General features: G+C 45.3%; 1 protein-coding gene and 1 long non-coding RNA gene across 2 annotated transcripts; both read left to right on the top strand.

Annotated features, from left to right (window-relative positions):
- Nucleotide 1: 1 nt before the first annotated feature.
- On the top strand, nt 2-5,172 carry ZNF597 (zinc finger protein 597). The gene is given in 5 exon segments (XM_060124327.1): nt 2-12; nt 312-394; nt 1,278-1,404; nt 3,416-4,412; nt 4,414-5,172. Coding segments are annotated over 4 exon segments (1,254 nt in total). The 5' UTR covers nt 2-12; nt 312-361; the 3' UTR covers nt 4,511-5,172.
- A 482-nt stretch (nt 5,173-5,654) lies between these two features.
- LOC132505978 (uncharacterized) lies at nt 5,655-13,284 on the top strand. The gene is made up of 3 exons (XR_009535664.1): nt 5,655-9,200; nt 12,027-12,219; nt 12,913-13,284. It is a non-coding gene; the product is annotated as an uncharacterized LOC132505978 (long non-coding RNA).
- The last annotated feature ends 4,821 nt before the right edge of the window (nt 13,285-18,105 follow it).

The following is an 18,105-nucleotide window of genomic DNA, read 5'->3' as shown; positions in this document are numbered from 1 at the left end:
CTTTCCCGGCAGGTCCAGCGTAGGGGAGCATGGGAGCGTGGGAGCTTAACGGTGGCGGCGTCTCTCGGTCTCGAGTCTCGGCTGGGCGTCGCTTTCTGTTGCTGTAGCCTGGTTAGCGGGAGGCTTCCTGAGATCTTTAGTCTCGGAGCCATAAGTGGGGCCCGGCCGGCCCGGGAGTCGGCCTTTACGAGGCTGGGCCGGGGAGAGGAGTCATAGGCTCAGGTCTTAAAGGGTGTGGGGATGCGAGGGGGTGCGTGGAGGAGCTTGGCAGCCGAATTGGCCCCTCCAAGTACTATTTTCTCCCTTCCAAGATCTGTTCCGAAGTCCCTGTGGCGACTTGAAAACACTACCACTCCTCAACATGGCATCCACACTCTCTACATCCGGGGCCCAGGTGAGACCGGGTCCCTTCTCTCGGTCCAAGTTCCGGTCGCTCCTTTCTGGCCTCTGCCTGGCCTCTTTTGGAGGAGGGTGAGGCATGCCCGTGATGCGAGGGGTCCTGATCCCCAGAGAGCCCTTTCACCAAGCTGTCTTTGTTTCTACCAGGCATATAGGAAAAATGGCTTATGAGAGCCTTCCTTTTAGAACCACCAACTGGGAGCAGGGCCCATTGGAGAAGGCTATTACAGGGTACCTCAAAGTGTCTTTCTGGAATGCTGCTCAAACTTAAAGAATTCTAAGCTTCATTCCACACCTGTTGAATAAACAGAAACAAACAGAAACCCCAGGTGATTCTTAATCACACCAGAGCTCTATTGATTTATACGTTTGGTAAACTTAGGGAAGGAGGAATAGGCCTGAATATGATGCTGCAGTGAGCTTAGCCATGAGTGTGACCAAGAAGAAGGAGAGGGACCAGCAAAGGGAAGGATGTTGGGAGAACACTGGACCTCCTGTCCTGTCATGATTCTTCCCGGGCTGCTCAGTCTTCTCCTTTCCCTTAGAGCATTCCTACGTAATGGTTTCCTTAATGGTTCCCTGAGAGTTGTTCCCTCATCTTTTCTCTTCTAATAGGCTCTTCTAGAACTTCTCCCAGTTTACCGTTTTGGTCCTTATACCACTATCTCCAGTGGTGCATTTTTACTCTCTCCTTCCTAATCCCCACCTCCAGCCCTCAGAACCCATTCATACCCCCTCGCCAGCACTCAGGGACCTTTTCCACCAAGCCCTTTTCTCCCTTGCCTCTGATGTTTCTAGCTCTTCTCAGCCTTCCCAGACTGAGTAAGGGGGTAGCTTTCCAGCTTCTTGTCCTGAGATGGGCTCTCGTGTTGTTTCAGGGGCCAGTGCTGTTTGAGGACCTGGCTGTATATTTTTCTCAAGAGGAGTGTGTGAGTCAGCACCCTGCCCAGAGGTCCCGCAGCAGAGACACGCCACAGGAGTGTTTGGAGGATATGGCATTGATGGGTAACAATAGTTGTTTTCCCTGCATTTTTGAACTTTGGTCATTTCTAGGATTAGGATTGCATATCTCATCCGCATGTTGGTATGGGGGAGTGGGACCTATCCCTGAGTGATTTATGTGGACATGACAAGAACTTGCATGAGAGTGCAATTTTCAAAGGGTGAGTTGATTCTTAAAAGGCAAAAATTGGCAAGTCTCTGACGGTCCAGTGGTTAGGGCTCAGTGCTTTCACTGCCAGGAGCCCCGGACAGGGAACTAAGATCCCATGCAAGCCATGCAGCAGGGCAAAAAAAATTTAGGGATTTCCCTGGTGATGCAGTGGTTAAGAATCCACCCGCCAAAGCAGGGGACATGGGTTTGAGCCCTGGTCTGGGAATATCCCGCATGCCACGGAGCAACTAAGCCTGTGTGCCACAACTACTGAGCTTGTGCTCTAGAGCCCACGAGCCACAACTACTGAAGCCCGCATGCCTAGAGCCCGTGCCCCGCAACGAAGAGAAGCCACAAAAATGAGAAGCCCGCACCACAATGAAAAGCAGCCCCCGCTCTTGCAACTAGAGAAAGCCCGTGCGCAGCAGCAAAGACCCAACGCAGCCAAAAATAAATAAATTTATTTTTTAAAAAATTAAAAATTTTTTAAATTTGGAAATCGCTTTAATCTTAAGTGGATGGTACGCGTTTCCCATCTAAGAGGAACTATAATGTAGAAACATTAGTCATTTTATCCTAGTCAAGGATAAATCCTTGACTAGGGTTGACTGTTTGAACTTTCCCAGAACTCACATTTTATATTATCTACTTATGTCTTCATCGTGTTGTTTTCCTCTACCTTCTTGAACATGTGAAGCATATTTATAATAGCTCTTTAAACATTCTTTCTACTAGTTTTATCATCTGTGTCATTTCTGGGTCTGCTTTTGTTGATTGATTTTGCTCCTAGTTATGGGTCATATTTTTCTGCTTCTTTACATGCCTTGTAATTTTTGATTGGATGTTGGACATTGTGAGTTTTATGTTGTTGTATGCTGGCTGTTGCTGTATTTTCAAAACAATTTTTGGACTTTGGGGTAAGGTGCTAATTTATCAGTAAGTTACTTGGGATCAATATTATCCTTTCAAGGCTTGCTTTTTGCTTTGTTAGGGTGTGTTCAGAGCAGTCTTTAATCTAGGGCTGATGTGGCCTGCTGCTAAGGCAGTGTCTTTCTAAGCATACTGCCTGATGCTCTGTGTGGTAGGGAGTCTTTCCATTTTGGCTGGTGGGAGCATGAACTATTATGTGAATTCTGGAGATTGCTCTTTCTATTCCTTTCTGGTGGTTCTTTCCCTGACCTGGGGTAGTTTCCTTAGATGTATTTACAGATTAATATGCAGCCAGAGTCTTAAGGGGACCCCATCTAGACGCCCAGAGATCTCTGCCTGGGCATCTGCCTCTTCTCTGGTATTTTGCTGTCAAATTCTAGCAGCCTTGGCATTCCTGAACTCGGTCTCCTCGAATCAGCAAAACCACTGAAGACTGGATTTCCACACACTGCCCTGCAGCCCAGAAACCCTTTCCAGGCAGTGAGCTGGGACAGTCATAGGGCTGTTGCTTTGGAAGGAAAGATCCCTTTTGGATTAATATATTGGCTTTATAAATTAAGACTATTTGGGGGCTTCCCTGGTGGCGCAGTGGTTGAGAGTCCGCCTGCCGATGCAGGGGATATGGGTTCGTGCCCCGGTTCGGGAAGATCCCACATGTTGCGGAGCGGCTGGGCCCGTGAGCCGTGGCCGCTGAGCCTGCGCATCCAGAGCCTGTGCTCCGCAACGGGAGAGGCCACAACAGTGGGAGGCCCGCGTACTGCCAAAAAAAAAAAAAAAAGAATATTTGGGAAAATATTAAAAACTAATGCTTTTGGGCAGGCCTGAGTTTTGTCAGCCATCCTACAGCTTCCTGGTCCTCTGTGTAACTAGTTTGTTTTCCCCAGTACTACTTGAGGGTGTTTATGTTTTGCCTTGTTTTGTTTTTATCAACAGGAGGAGAAGGCAAGATTGAGATTAATCAGAAGCTAAGGCTAGAATCTATGGGACTTGAAGAGTTTGCCCTAGAAAAATACTCCATTGCTGTGCCCCTTGTCTATTACCCAGAAAAATCCTCTGAGCATGGAGTTGGAAACCTTGAAAGGAAAATGTCAGGTAGAACTCCTGCTTGCAAGAAAAGTTTCATAAGCCTTTTAGTTACCATTGAAAACCACACCCCTTTGATAGAACTATCTCAGTGTTTAGGAACCAGAGCACTTTCTGAAATTCTTGAATTTCCTGGGGAAGAAGCCAAAAATTCATACAAGTGTCCTGAATGTGACCAAAGCTTCAGTGATAGCTCATACCCTGTTTCGCATCAGAAAACGCATTCAGGAGAGAAAAAGTATAAATGTGGTGACTGGGAGAAGATTTTCAATCACAGAGCCAACTTGAGAACACACCAGCGAATCCATACCGGCGAGAAACCGTTTAAGTGTGCCGAGTGCGGCGGCAGCTTCCGCCAGCACTCACATCTGTCTCGGCACATGAATATCCATGTAAAGGAGAAACCCTACACCTGTGGCATATGTGGAAGAGGTTTCATGTGGCTCCCAGGATTGGCACAGCATCAGAAAACCCACACTGCCAAAAAAGCCTGTGGTAAATATTTTGGTGAGAAAACAAATCTGGCTTTGCCTGAGAAAAGGCACGGGTCAGCCAGCCGGCACCCATGCAGTCTGAGCAGGAAATGCTTTGGGCAGCCCTCGCACTTGGCCCTCCCCGAGTGGGGCCACGAGGACAACCCTGAACACTGCAGCGACTGCGGGGAAAATTTGCTTTCATTCTCAAAATTCGAACCCTTAAAGCGTCCTGAGTGTTCACTGACCTTTCTTCGTATCTCTGAGCTTATCTCCCATCAAAGCATTCACAGAGGGGAAAAGCCCCATAAATGCAAACCCTGTGCAGAATGTTTTATTTTGGACTCAGAGCTTGCATGCCACCAGAAGAACCACAGGAGAACCTTTTAAATGTACCATGTGTGGGAAAAGTTTCAGGTTGAAAACACATCTCATTGTCCATCAGCAAATCCATGTGCAAAACACCACGTAAATATAGCAAGTTTTCATTAATGCTTGTGCTTCTCAGTATTTATACTGAAAACTGGGGCACAATTACTATGTGCCAGGTACTGTGCTAAGCATTTTACACACATTCCATGTAATATATCATTTAATTTTCACCACAACCTTGATTTAGGCACCATGATTTCTGTTTTATAATCGAGGAAGTATAGTCAGTGTCACAGCTACTGAACAAAGCCAGAATTCTAACTCAGTAGCTCAGTTACTATCCAGATTCCATTTGTATGAGCCGGAGAAAGATACAGAACTTATAAAAAAAAAATTCAGTTTTCACTAAAATGAAGGTTATTGCTAGAGTTCTTTTAATTTTGTTTACATGATTTTTAAGTAAGTTTTAGAAGGCAAATTTATTTATTTGCTAGTTCTGCAGATCTAGGATCTAGGAAAGTAAGTACCTTTATATATATTTTATACTTTTTTTTTTTTTTTTGCTGTAACAATCAGAATGTAACGTTTGTATGAGATTATTGTTTTACATATGAATTTCTGGAGGGGTTTGGAAGCTTTTTTCCTTCCATGTGAAGTGTTCCCAAATGGGTTGGACTAGTTAGTGTCGAGGTGGCTGTTAGTATCCGTGAAGTTAGTATCCATTCTCAGATCTGATGCCACTGGCCTTTGTGATTCAAGTGTTTGGAAGGAATTTTAGCAATCTGACTACAGCCCTTTCTGGTGCCTGGACTTGAGCAATGGAAAGGTACTTGCTTCTCTCTAAGAGGATTTACCTCCAAGTCTCTACCAAAGCACATTACCTGCCTTGCTATGAATAACAGTAACCCTTGTTTAGTGTGCATGCTCAATACTTCAGGTATATTATTTAATTTAATCTTCAGAATAAATCTGACAGAAAAGGACTATCGTCGTTTCGTAGATGAGTAAGTAGAGCCCATGGAGGGTACAATCAGTACATTGCCCAAGACACAAAAGTAGCAACATGCTGAAGCCAGCATTTAACCTCTGGTCTTTGCTGTCAGAAGCCATGTGTTCAGCGACACTGCGTTATATGTTGGCATTTGCACCACATGTTAAAACTGCAGGCAGCTGGGGGACTGCGATCGGTGGGTGAGGATGGTTATCATGGAGCCTACCCTGTGCACGTGCTTCACTCCCTTAGTGCTTCATCCCAAGCCTGACTTACGTATATGGTTACAAAGCAACTGAAAGACTGTTCAGGACTTGAGGTTCAAACTCCATCCCTATAATCAGATTGCAAACTCTACAGAGTATAGTTTTAGTTTAGTTTAGGTTTTAGTTGAGTTTGGTTTAAGAAAAAAGTTTTTCTTCCTCATATCCAAAGAAAGATACATATAGAAAATTGTTAGAACTTAATCAAAATACTTGAAAATATATAGGTCTTTAGATACTGCTGTTACATGTAAATACTGGAGCAAAATATTGTTAAATGGAATGGTTATTAATGTTAAAGAACCAGGGGATCTTGTAAATGTTACATTCATGTGGAATTTCTCTTTAAAGCAAAATTGTATACCTATCAGCAAAGCAGCATTTAAAGGGGTTTTTGATTGGGATGTGAGAATGGTCTTATTCTATATAAATGGTATAAAAGTATGGCATTTACTAAAATGGGATTATCACTGGGAAACCTCAGGAGTAATAATAGACCTCTTTAGGACTAATTGGAGGAAAGTAGTACCTGGAAGGTAGGGTCTTTCTACTGAACAGCAGATTGAGAACTGAATGTACAAAAAGGTGCTGGCTACTGCTGTAAGTTCTTAACAGTGATTAGAGGCAGGAAGATTCTGTTGGTGAGGAAAAGGGAAACCAATAGCCCTAACCCAGCTCACCCACTCCTTTCCCCCTTTTCCTCCTTCTTCTTTTGCTTCTTGTTTGCAGATCCACAGTTGAGACCCTGTGCTCTGTATGTCAAGGTCACACTTGGCTCATTGTTTCCGATGTCTCCACTCTTAGGATACAGGACACCAGTCTGCCGGGCCTTTGGGGTCTCAAATAAAAAAGCGAGGTCTCCTATAGGTTCTTCAGCAAGTCTCTCTGTCTGAGGTGTTTAGAATTGTGTAGAAAGATGGTCTCCAGTTAGGTTTCTTATCAGCCAGCTCTGGGATATAAAGACCTTTGCTAAATATCATAAAGTACTGCCTCCCTGCTTTCCTGCTTCTGCCTTCCGTGGGAGCAGCTGGCACAGTGTACCATTGGCACATAGTAGGGGTTCCCATATTTCAGTTAACTGAAGAGTTGCAGGGTCGGGGATGAAATTGGGAAAGAGGTCCCTAGTAGCAGAGTTGCTGCAGAAAGAAGTAGAGAAGACTATTTTAGAAGGCATGTGGACAGAGTGGCGCTGACCTGAAACATGGAAGCTGTCATCCTTTCCTTTGTTCCTAAGAAAGTACAGGGGAAGGTGAAAATTCATACCATAAATGACGTTCTGCACTCAGCATGGGAAGTTACCTTTCCAGATGAGGTTTTCTTCACAATTAACTTCAGTTTTTACATTTTTATTTTCTAGATTTTGGAAGATTATGCCAAACCTCCATAAGAGATTAGAAAAATATCTTTTACAAAGACATTAATATATACATGAGTATAATTAAAATGCCTTTTTGGTGTAATATTGTTAATGATTGTTATGCGGAGGAAAAAAAAATCCCTGAGTGTCAGCTACTGTGAAAGAGGCATCTTTTCAGTTGTTGCTTTATTGTGCACTTGCACCTAAATCCATTTGCTGGATGTAATTCGAGCTGCTCTGAGCCCAAGGAGTTGAAGGAAGCGGTCAGTATTCATCAGTGAGACCCATGCTGGTTTTATGCAGATGGATTTTTCACCTTCTATTTACAGTGTTAACTGACAGATTCCACAGATGGTCATTAATTTAGAGACATCATTAGCCTACCATGTTACTTTCAATGAATACTTGGATGAAAGTTAATATAGGGATGAAAAACTAAATGCAGGAGGTTATTGCTAGGAACAGTTGGTTCACAACATTTTGCAGCATGGATGTTGACACAGGCAGAGTGAAAACTTTGTACTGAAGAATTCAATTGTTGAACAAAGTTCTTTGGTTTTGTTGTTGATGCAGTGATGAAAATGTGTATTAAAGTCCTTAATGTGATTGCTGGACTATCAGGTTCTCTAACATACATCATTGATGAAACAGCATTATTCCAATAGCATGCAGATGTTAACAGTTTACATTTTGTAATTAAAGAAACTGTGGAATTTAATTGTTATTCTTGAAGGAGTTGAACTCAAAATAGTTTTGTTTCCAGCGTTGTTGCAGTAGGTAATAGTCTATTCACATCTCTGCATTTAACATAGAAAATGACTAAAACCCAGTAATTCAGGGAGTTAAAACTAAAAACAAGTGACATTTCACAGCAAATGCTGTTCTGAGTCTTTGACTCCTGTGATTCCATATAATTAAGTGGCATTGTTCTGATGACTGCAGCATGTCATACAATCTGATACTGCAGATTTTGCTCAAAGTAATCTGCCAATTTACTGCATATGTGTACTAAGCAGGTTATAGTTTATCTGAATAAAGAGTCTATTTGAAAGTTCATTAAACTTGTTAAGCCTATAGGATTTCCGTTGGAAAGTGTTTTTGCTTGGACATCTGTTTAAAAAGTAACTAAATAATCTTCATTAGAAGTGTTTATATTCATCTGTTTTAGTTTTGTAGATAGAGCTATTGATCTGATATCAGGATGACCATTATCCATCTTTTCACGGCCTGTCTGACTACAGGTGTTTTGTCTTATTTTTTGACAGCCTTCTTTGTATTAACGATCTAGGGAGTGTGGGGATATGATATAAATATACAGTTATATAAACCTGAGAATATGCTGCAATGTCTAGTTCCTTTGGATACCTTAGAAGTAATATGTTTGTTGGAGGCACTTGTGCTGTTTGTTTAATGTTTGGATTTTACAGTTTTTGGTGTATTCTCATCAGTCTTAGCTCTAGAGTTCAAGCTCTCACTGGGCAGTGATTACTGTCTAATGTGCAATTTGGCATCTAATAAATGCTTTTTTATGATGATGACAATGAAGTGAACTTTAAATTTTTTTTTTTACACTTTAGTAGTTTGAGATACCAATGAGTTGTGACATTGTGTGGCAGGATTGTGGCTTGGAAGGGGTTAATGAGTGACTTCAGCCGTTTAACAATGGAGGTAAAATCTTTTGCTCGCCGGAAGTCAGAAGAAAACTCCAGCACAGCTCCCGGGAGACGGCGTTAGACGTCATCTTCCCTTCCAATCTTTGCTCCACGACGGCTATACCTCCGGCCACGCAGGCCACCAAAGCCCTGCGTGGGCCGCCGTCTGGAGCGGGGTTTGAAGCTGAGGACTCGTGGAGTAAGGCTCCCAGAAGGCTTTGCGAGGCCTGGGAGACCTTGCGGCGCTCGGCCACCGGCAGCGCAGGCCGGCGGAAACACCAACGAGACGAGACGCGCTAGAGCGGCTCACAAGGCTGGGAATCGAAAGTCCTACGCTTACTTCCATCGCCCTATTCCGGCAGCAGAGCTGCGCGTTCCTGTAGCGGCCGTGTTGCTCGGCCAGGCTCCCAGCCCACCTCCGCCACCCAACGAGAGGTGGCCTCTGCAGAACCCGAGCGGAGCGGGTGAGAGCGTCTGCGGAGGGCTCCTCTGGTCTCTCCCTCCGCACCAGCGGGAAGGTTACGCGGGTGGGCCATCCCGAATCTCGCACTGGTGACGGGAAAAGGAGCCCGGCGCTACCTCCTGGGCCCTAACCCTACTTTGGCAACGCGAAGCTATGGGCTCGCCCTGTTTGTCTCTTAACTTGAAAGAGACGCTTTGAGCTTCTCACTTGTCCTGGGTAGAGTGTCTTCTACCAACTAAAGAGTGTCGCTGCCTGTCCAGTTCTGCAAGGCTTGAGTCGTTAGCCATTGCAGTCACTGACCTTCAACACAACCCGAAAGGAATTCAGGGCGAAGGTCAGGAATGAGGCACTCTGTGCTCTGGGAAAACTGGCAGAGCAGGCCTTCAGAGAGTGAGATATTTTAAGGAGAAAATTTTATGAACCCAGATTCTTGGATCGTCCCATACTTGGAAAAGCACTAAAAGCATTACTGAGATATCTGTTCCTTGTGAATAGCAGTAACCTTCTACCTAGGGGCGTGCTGCATACCTCTTCGTCAAAATCACATATATTTCTTTAGAAATTTTTGGTGGAATTTCTTTAGAACAGTTTCTCAGAGCTATCTGAGAGGCTGTCTCCCTAGCTGTAGTCCTCAGTAAGACAATGAATAAACTTGACTGACAACTTTTAAGTTGTGTGTTGTTTTAAACGTCGACACTTCTCTCTGGAACCAGCGCCAGTCTCCTCACCTGATTTCTGTGTACCCCACAGCCAAATTCTAACATGCTTTTGGTCAGAGTGTATCTTGGGATCACCTGAATCCATACTCCCCACTCCCCCTTTCCCGCCCCAACTCCCAAGCGAGCTTAGCCACTTCCATGACTACAAGCACCTCACTTTATGTCTAGCCCCAATTTTTCTTCTCTCCTGCACTCTAGATGCCTGTATTCAAGTGCAAAAGAGAGATCTTTTTTTTTTTTGCGGTACGCGGGCCTCTCACTGTTGTGGTCTCTCCCGTTGCGGAGCACAGGCTGTGGACGCACAGGCTCAGCGGCCATGGCTCACGGGCCCAGCTGTTCCGCGGCATGTGGGATCTTCCCGGACCGGGGCACGAACCCGTGTTCCCTGCATCGGCAGGCGGACTCTCAACCACTGCACCACCAGGGAAGCCCCAAGAGATCTTCCTTTGGTGTCTCTGAGGCATGAAAACACATGCCCAATGGAATATTACTCAGCCATAAAAAAGAACGAAATAATGCCATTTGCAGCAACACGGATGGATCTAGAGATTATCATATTAAGTGAAGTAAGACAGAGAAAGACAAATACATGATATCACTCATATGTGGACTCTAATTTTAAAAAATGATACACTTGAACTTATTTACAAAACAGAAACAGATTCACAGGTATCAAAAACAAACGGTTACCAAAGGGGAAACGTGGGGAGAGGGTAGGGATAAATCAGGAGCTTGGGATTAACATACACACACTCCTACATATAAGATAGATAACCGACAAGGACCTGTGTGTATAGCACAGGGAACTCTATTCAGTATTCTGTGATAACCTATATGAGAAAATAATCTAAAAAAGAATGAAAAATGTATATGTATAACTGAATCACTTCGCTGTAACCTGAAACTAACAAAATGTTGTAAATCAACTATACTCCAAAAAAATTCAAACAAACAAGCAAACAAACAAAAAACAAACACATGCCCAAACCGAACTCATGCCTTTAGTCCTTTTTTTAAAAAAAAAAATATTTATTTTTGGCTGTGTTGGGTCTTGCTGTGCGTGGGCTTTCTCTAGTTGAAGTGAGTAGGGGCTACCTTTTTTTTTTTGCTGTACGCGGGCCTCTCACTGTTGTGGCCTCTCCCGTTGCGGCGCACAGGATCTGGACGCGCAGACTCACGGCCACGGCTCACGGGCCCAGCCACTCCGCGGCATGTGGGATCCTCCCGGACCGGGGCACGAACCCGTGTCCCCTGCATCAGCAGGCGGACTCTCAACCACTGCGCCACCAGGGAAGCCCCAGTAGGGGCTACTTTTTGTTGCAGTGCGCGGGCTTCTCATTGTGGTGGTTTCTTTTGTAGTGGAGCACGGGCTCTAGGCACGCGTACTTCATTAGTTGTGGCATGCGGGCTCAGTAGTTGTGGCTCGCAGGCTCTAGAGCACGGGCTCTAGGCACGCGTACTTCATTAGTTGTGGCATGCGGGCTCAGTAGTTGTGGCTCGCAGGCTCTAGAGCACAGGCTCAGTAGTTGTGGCTCACAGGCTTAGTTGCTCTGCGGCATGTGGGATCTTCCCGGACCAGGACTCAAACCCACGTCCCCTGCATTGGCAGGCAGATCCTTAACCACTGCGCCACCAGGGAAGTCCCATGCCTTTAGTCCTTCATCTGTCTGCCGCCAGTATGTGGCGCCACATCCACACAATTGCTCATGCTACTAACACACACTCCCTCCTCTACTCCTCAAACTTTCAATCATCAAGTCCTGTGGATTCTACCTCAAAAATATCTCTCAAAGCTGACTTCTCTCTGTCTCCACCCTTACTCAACAGCACTGCCCCGGGTTGACAGCAAGGCAGGGACAGGGTTTTGACGTTGTGGGGGTGACCATAGCCAGACGCTGCAGACTGGGACAAGCTTGGAGACAACAGACACTCAGGAGGCTGTTGCAATAAAGCGAGTGAGAGATGAGGGCCCTCACTAGGGGTCACGGGAATGAGGAAGATGGCGGGGCTTCAAGACAGATTGAGGAGGAAAAGGTGACTCTTTGGTGGGGTGAGAAAGCAGGGAGTCAAAGATGACTTGGAAGTTTCCAGTTTGGGTGACTTGATGGTTGGTAGCTTTGTGGAGAGATTGCTTGCCTCTCACGAGTTTACAGTTTTCCTAAACTTTCTAGGGAGACGTGTTCATCACAAGTGAGGGTGACAGTGCAGCTGTGTTCCGTGTGATCGAGAAGAGGTATGTTATGCTGTGAGAGGGGTCGCACCTGGCCAGAAAGAGCTGAGAGCTAAACACCGACTGGACTTCATTGGTTGGAGGCTTGTGGAAAGGGCACAGGGTCCTAACAGAGAACATAACAAGGGCCTCAGGTAATGTGTCAGCTGACCCCACACATAGTAAGCTTTTCCTACTCACCTGGTACTGTCTGTTTCCAGGGAAAAACAGAAATTGGAGAACCCAGATGCCCAACCACACCCCACAGAGAGACAGGGTGTGACATTCCCAGATTCAGTTCAGTCCCAGCTGGTATGAAGCTATCCCCTGAGCCATAAGATGCTTGCAAACTTGGGTGCCCTGGAACTCCCCATCCTCCAGAACTAGAGAGCCCCCTGATAAAAGATACCACCTGGAGGCGGGAATCGAACCTGCAAGCCCACCATCCTGGTCCTGAAACACTGCTGTCAGTGCATTAGGCCCCTCTGCCAGGAAGGGTGGCTGCGCCAGAGAGGCTCTTAGCCATCTCTGGAGAGTGTGCCATCAGTGGTTAAAGCAAGAGATGCCCACCAAGGAGCAGATCCTGGAGCTGCTGGAACTGGAGCTCTCCGGCCCATCCTGTCTGAGGGATCCACACTGGGTTCAGTGTCACACCCAGAGGGTGACAAGAGACAGCAATCTGATGGGGGATTTGCAGAGAGAGCCCAGGAACCAGGATGCTGGGTGAGAAGGGCCAGAGGAGACTCAGAGAGTGAACACAGGATGGGTGATAAGCTCCTCTCCTTGGGAAAGAGTAGACAGGGGGATACCCTGAGCATATGTTACACCCCTGCTTCCTCTTCCCCCAGGGATCCTGTTTCCAAGGCCTCCAACAAGAGTCCACACCATTGAGCTGAGGGTCACCTTTATTTTGGCCAAAGAAAAGACCCAAACTTTCAAGGTTTCATGGGCAGCTCGGAGTAGAATTGAAAAGAAAACTAGAGAGCATTTTGTCTAAAACCTCATTTTACTGATAAGGAAACTGAGGTGCAGGCATCTTAGAGCTCAGTAATTGGCTGCCTGCAGCACTGAAAATGGAACCTGGCTCTTCAGTGCCTTTTGCCCATCCCAGGTCTTTTCCCACCATCTCAGGCTGTCTCCTGGTCAGGTTCAAGTGCAGCGGCACATGTGTGATCAGCTAACTCCTTGTGAAGAAGTAACTTCTGTCTCTCTCAAAAAGACATGGGTCTGGTTGTACAACTTTGTGACTATAATAAAAAAAACTGAACTTTGTACTTTAAAAGGATGAATTTTATGGTATATGAATTATATCTCAATTTAAAAAATTACCTTTGGCGGGCTTCCCTGGTGGTGCAGTGGTTGGGAGTCCGCCTGCCGATGCAGAGGACGCGGGTTTGTGCCCCAGACCGGGAGGATCCCACATGCCGCAGAGCGACTGGGCCCATGAGCCATGGCCGCTGGGCCTGCGCATCCGGAGCCTGTGCTCTGCAGCGGGAGAGGCCACAACAGTGAGAGGCCCACGTACCGCAAAAAAAAAAAAAAAAAAAATTACCTAAAAAAAAGTTGAAATGTATTTTCAAACTGCAATAAAATATTTAAATGTAATATACAAAATAATGCATCAGAGACATGAAATAATTTATGCTACCAGCATGACTTATTTTGGGGCAGACCTGATAGTAAAGCTGCTTTTGCCTTTTCCATGCAAAGATATCTTGTAAGATGAACTGTTAGATCCATTAGCATTTTTCAACCTTATCTGTGTGCGTTAGAAGTTTCTCAATAGTGTGCAACCAAAATAAAAATCAAATAAACTGCATGTTAATATAGGAATGCAGTTCCCAAAAAGATATTTAAAAATACTGAAAAGATATGTGTCCTGGTTTAGGCACGATTTCCTTCCATAGAACCCACCTGCTGCAAAGGGAAAAGAGTGTCTCATAGTTTCTAATAACTGAGCGTGGGAGAGTTTTCACTGGGGTTTGGGGAAAAGCTATGGACTGAGCAGGAAATCCAGATGAAAAGAGGAGCCGATGCATGTCTCTGGTGGGGAGGCATGCTTCCCGCTCAGCTCCTCCGCCCACCCCTTACTCTTTAGAAGCAAACTTCTCCATCAGAACTTTCTCCTTAGCTCCAGTTTCTCCCTCCTGAGGGCATGTATCTGACTTCTGGTGTGATCCTTGACCTCCGATTCTCAAAATCCTTGACCAGAGAGGACTCTTAACCATCCTCTTCCAGAACAGAACATGTTTTCCAGGAAATCATCCTGGTCAGTGCAGCATATGCCTCAGAAGTGGACATACAGGGGCATGCGCTCTGGAGGTGTCTGGGTTCCTGATGTGCTCTGAAAACATACCTCACTGGTGGGCTTCTTCCCTGCATTCAAAAGAGTTCAGATGGATTGGTGTTTATGAAGCCTTCATTTGGGGCGTTCTAGAGGCTATAACATGATCCCCCTCATCCCTGCACCGGCCCATCCAAGGTATTCACAGAAACAACCAGGGCTCCAGGGGCAAAAAGTCTGCATGGCCAGAATTCCAGCTTCCTAGAACTTAAAACAACTAGGATGCTCCCAAATGAAATGTTGCAGCTTGTGAAGTGGCGAGTTCCCCTGTCTACAAGAATTTCTAACAAGAGCCTGGATGACAGCTTATCAGGGTGTGGTAGGAGGATCTATGTAACAGGCAGTGTGGACAATCTTGCTTTTTCCTCCAGCAATAGGCTGTGATTTTGAAGAGGTTTGTAAAGAGAAGTGTGGGGCAGTTGATCACCTCCCAGTTTTGCTGTGGGCCAGCTTTGCCAGGGGCAGCCTTGCCCACTGGTCCACACTTCCAGTGGTGGCTGGACCAGAGCCATGAGAGCCACCCAGAACGGGGACCAGACCTCTTGAGGGGCAAAGTATTTATGCCCATGGAGCCTTTGCCTTAGAGTGCTGGGGCATTCACCACAATGGAGGCAAATAACTCGGATCCTCTCATTTAAACCTTATAAAGTTAAAGAAACAGGTTTGAAAGGGGAACTAGAGCCAGGACTGACGCTAGGTCTGTCCAAAGCCAAAGTTCATGCACACCAGGTGCTATGGTCTGAACGTCTGTGCACCCCCCTAATTCCTATGTTAAAATCCTAACCCCCAGTGTGATGGTATTAGGAGGTAGGTCATGAGGATGGAGCCCTCACGAATGGGATTAGTGCCCTTATAAAAGAGACCCCAAAGAGTTCCCTCAGCTTTTCCACCATGTAAGGACACAGCAAAAAGACAGCCCATCTATGAACCAAGAAGAGGGCTCTCACTAGAATTCAACCTGACCGTGCTGGTGCCTTGATCTCAGACTTCCAGCCTCCAGAACTGTGAGAAATAAATATATATTGTTTGTAAGCCACCCCGCCTGTGGGATTTTGTTACAGCAGCCCAAACAGACTAAAACACTTGGCTATGCTGAACTATGTCCCGACGCTCCTTTATTAAAGTTTTCCAAAAGGTAAAATAAATGCCTTAAAACTCTTCCTCTGGACACTGTCTTTAGCCTGCACACCCCCATTCCACATGAACCATCTATCTCTGCAGCGTCACTTCCTAAGACTGTGCCACTTGCAGAATTTTGCGACTCTGGCCTTCCCTTTCACTGCTGAAAACACTGCTCTTGTCCTCCCGAGACCTCGGTGCACGTGTCCCCTCCTGACACTCGGACACATCCATGGCCCCACATCTCCCAGGGGGACCCAGGTGAGCCCTGACTTGTAACCTTCATCTTTGGCTGTTCCACCCTCCTTAAAGCTGCTCCCATCTGGGATGGCCTCCCTCTGCCACCTTTGTCTCCCTCCTGGCCCCTAACCCTCTGCTCCAGCTCCTAGGACAAGCCCTTCCCTGGACCTCTGCCCCGATTCCTGCTTGCAGCTGCTCCAGGAACACTAATGTGCGGTGCCACTCTCACAAGACTCAGGGCCTTCTGGCAAATTTTTCATTGGGGTTTTTGAAAATACGTATTTGCAAAAAGTAAGGAGCACATTATTCATAATGGCCAGAAGGTGGAAACGACCCCAGTGTCCATTGACAGATAAATGGTTAAAATGCAGTCTATCCATGGGAATTCCCTGAGAGTCTAGTGGTTAGGAATTAGTACTTTCACTGCTGAGACCCAGGTTTGATCCCTTGTCTGGGAACTAAGATCCCACAAGCCACGTGGCACAGCCAAAATAAATAAACAAATAGATAGATAGATAGATATTTAATAAATAAATAAATAAAATGTGATCTATCCATACAACGGTGTACTATTAAGCCATAAAAAGAAAAGAAATTCTAATGAACCTCAGGAACATTGTGCTAAGTGAAATAATCCAGTCACAAAATGACAAATACTGTATGATTCCACTTATACGAGGTATGTGGAGTAGGCAACTTCGCAGAGACAGAAAGTAGAATGGGGGATGCCAGGTGCAAGAAGAGGGGGAACGGGGAGTTAGTGTTTAATGGGGACAGAGTTTAAGTTTGGGAAGATGGAAAAGTTCTAGAGATGGATCATGGTGATGGCTGCACAATATTGTGAATGTATGTGATGCCACTGAATCGTACAATAAAAATGGTTAGAATAGTAAACTTTATGTTATGTATATTTCACCACGATAAAAAAGTTTTTAAAACGTCAATGTTAAAAAGAAAAGTAAGGAGCAGCATGAAGGGGCATTGAAGAAAGGGCGGGTGCCTCTGCTTTGGGGTGCCTCCCTCTAGGACATCAATTTTTCATAAACAGACTTTTGGAGACATTCTTCTCCCCTTCCAGGACATTCTCTACCATGACCCCAGTGTGAGCAAGTGCCAAATCCAGGAAAATAGGACCTCTCCACCCTCGAACGCCTGTGGCCTCTCTGCTCATTCCAGGCACAAGTATTTGGATCTGAAAAGCTGACAGAAGGAGATTTCAAGATGCTGTTTTACTTGACACATAATTCATTTTCTTTTTATGTAACACTTTACAGAAAATACTTTCACACACGTGTGTTCACTTCACCAATCATGTGAGGTAAGCAGAGTGGGTCTTCCCATTTCTAGCGGAGGAGACAGGCTTGAAGAATTTAAGTGACACATCCAGGTCAGGGGGCTGGGGGACAACAGAGCTGTGAGCAAAGCCATCCTTGGTCTTAGCCTGGTACCAAGTCCACTCTGGTGTTTATGGAGCTGCCTCAGACTTGACTAAGTCAGGTCAGGTAGGTAGACCAAGGTAGGTTCCTGGGGCTACCCTAGTTGGCTCTGCCCTTATCTGGTCCAGACAAATTTCTAGAGGCAGGAGTGACATTTTGCCTCACACGTCTGTTTCACTGGTAATTCAGGACTGTTACCGTATTAGTCAGTTTTGTATTTTGGCAGGTGACAGACAGTGCTTTAAAGAGAGTTATTGCAATTGTGCAAAAGTATTACAACAGAATGGGAGAAAATATTTGCAAGTCATTTATCTGATAAGGATTTGAATCCAGAATGTATAAAGAACTCTTCAACTCAACAATAAAAAGACAAAACCCCCAGTTTTAAAAGGGGAGAGGTTTTGAAATAGCTGTTTCTCCAAAGAAGATACACAAATGGCCAGTAAACACATGGAAAGATGCCAACATCATTAGCCAACAGGGAAGTGCAAATCAAAATCACAATGAGACACCACTTCATATCCACTAGCATGGCTACAATCAGAAAGACAGATAATAGCAAGTGTTGACAAGGATGTGGAGAAATTAGAACCCTCATACACTGCTGGTGGGAATGGAAAATGGTGCAGACCCTGTGGAAAACAGTCTGGCAGTTCCTCAAATTCTTAAACATAGAGTTACCATAGGACACAGCAATTCCACTCCTAGGTATACAACCAAGAAAAATGAAAACATATGTTCACAGAAAAACTTGTACATGAATGTTCATAGCAGCATTATTCATAATAGCCAATCAGTGGAAACAACCCAAATGTCCATCAACTGATGAATGGATAGACAAAACATGGTCTGTTCACAGACTGAAATATTATTCGGCCACTAAAAGCATAAAGTACTGACAT

The sequence above is a fragment of the Lagenorhynchus albirostris genome, chromosome 15 (assembly GCF_949774975.1).
Source record: "Lagenorhynchus albirostris chromosome 15, mLagAlb1.1, whole genome shotgun sequence".
Lineage (NCBI taxonomy): Eukaryota > Metazoa > Chordata > Mammalia > Artiodactyla > Delphinidae > Lagenorhynchus > Lagenorhynchus albirostris.
Note: the sequence above shows the minus strand (reverse complement) of the source record. Positions and strands in the feature narration are given on the sequence as shown.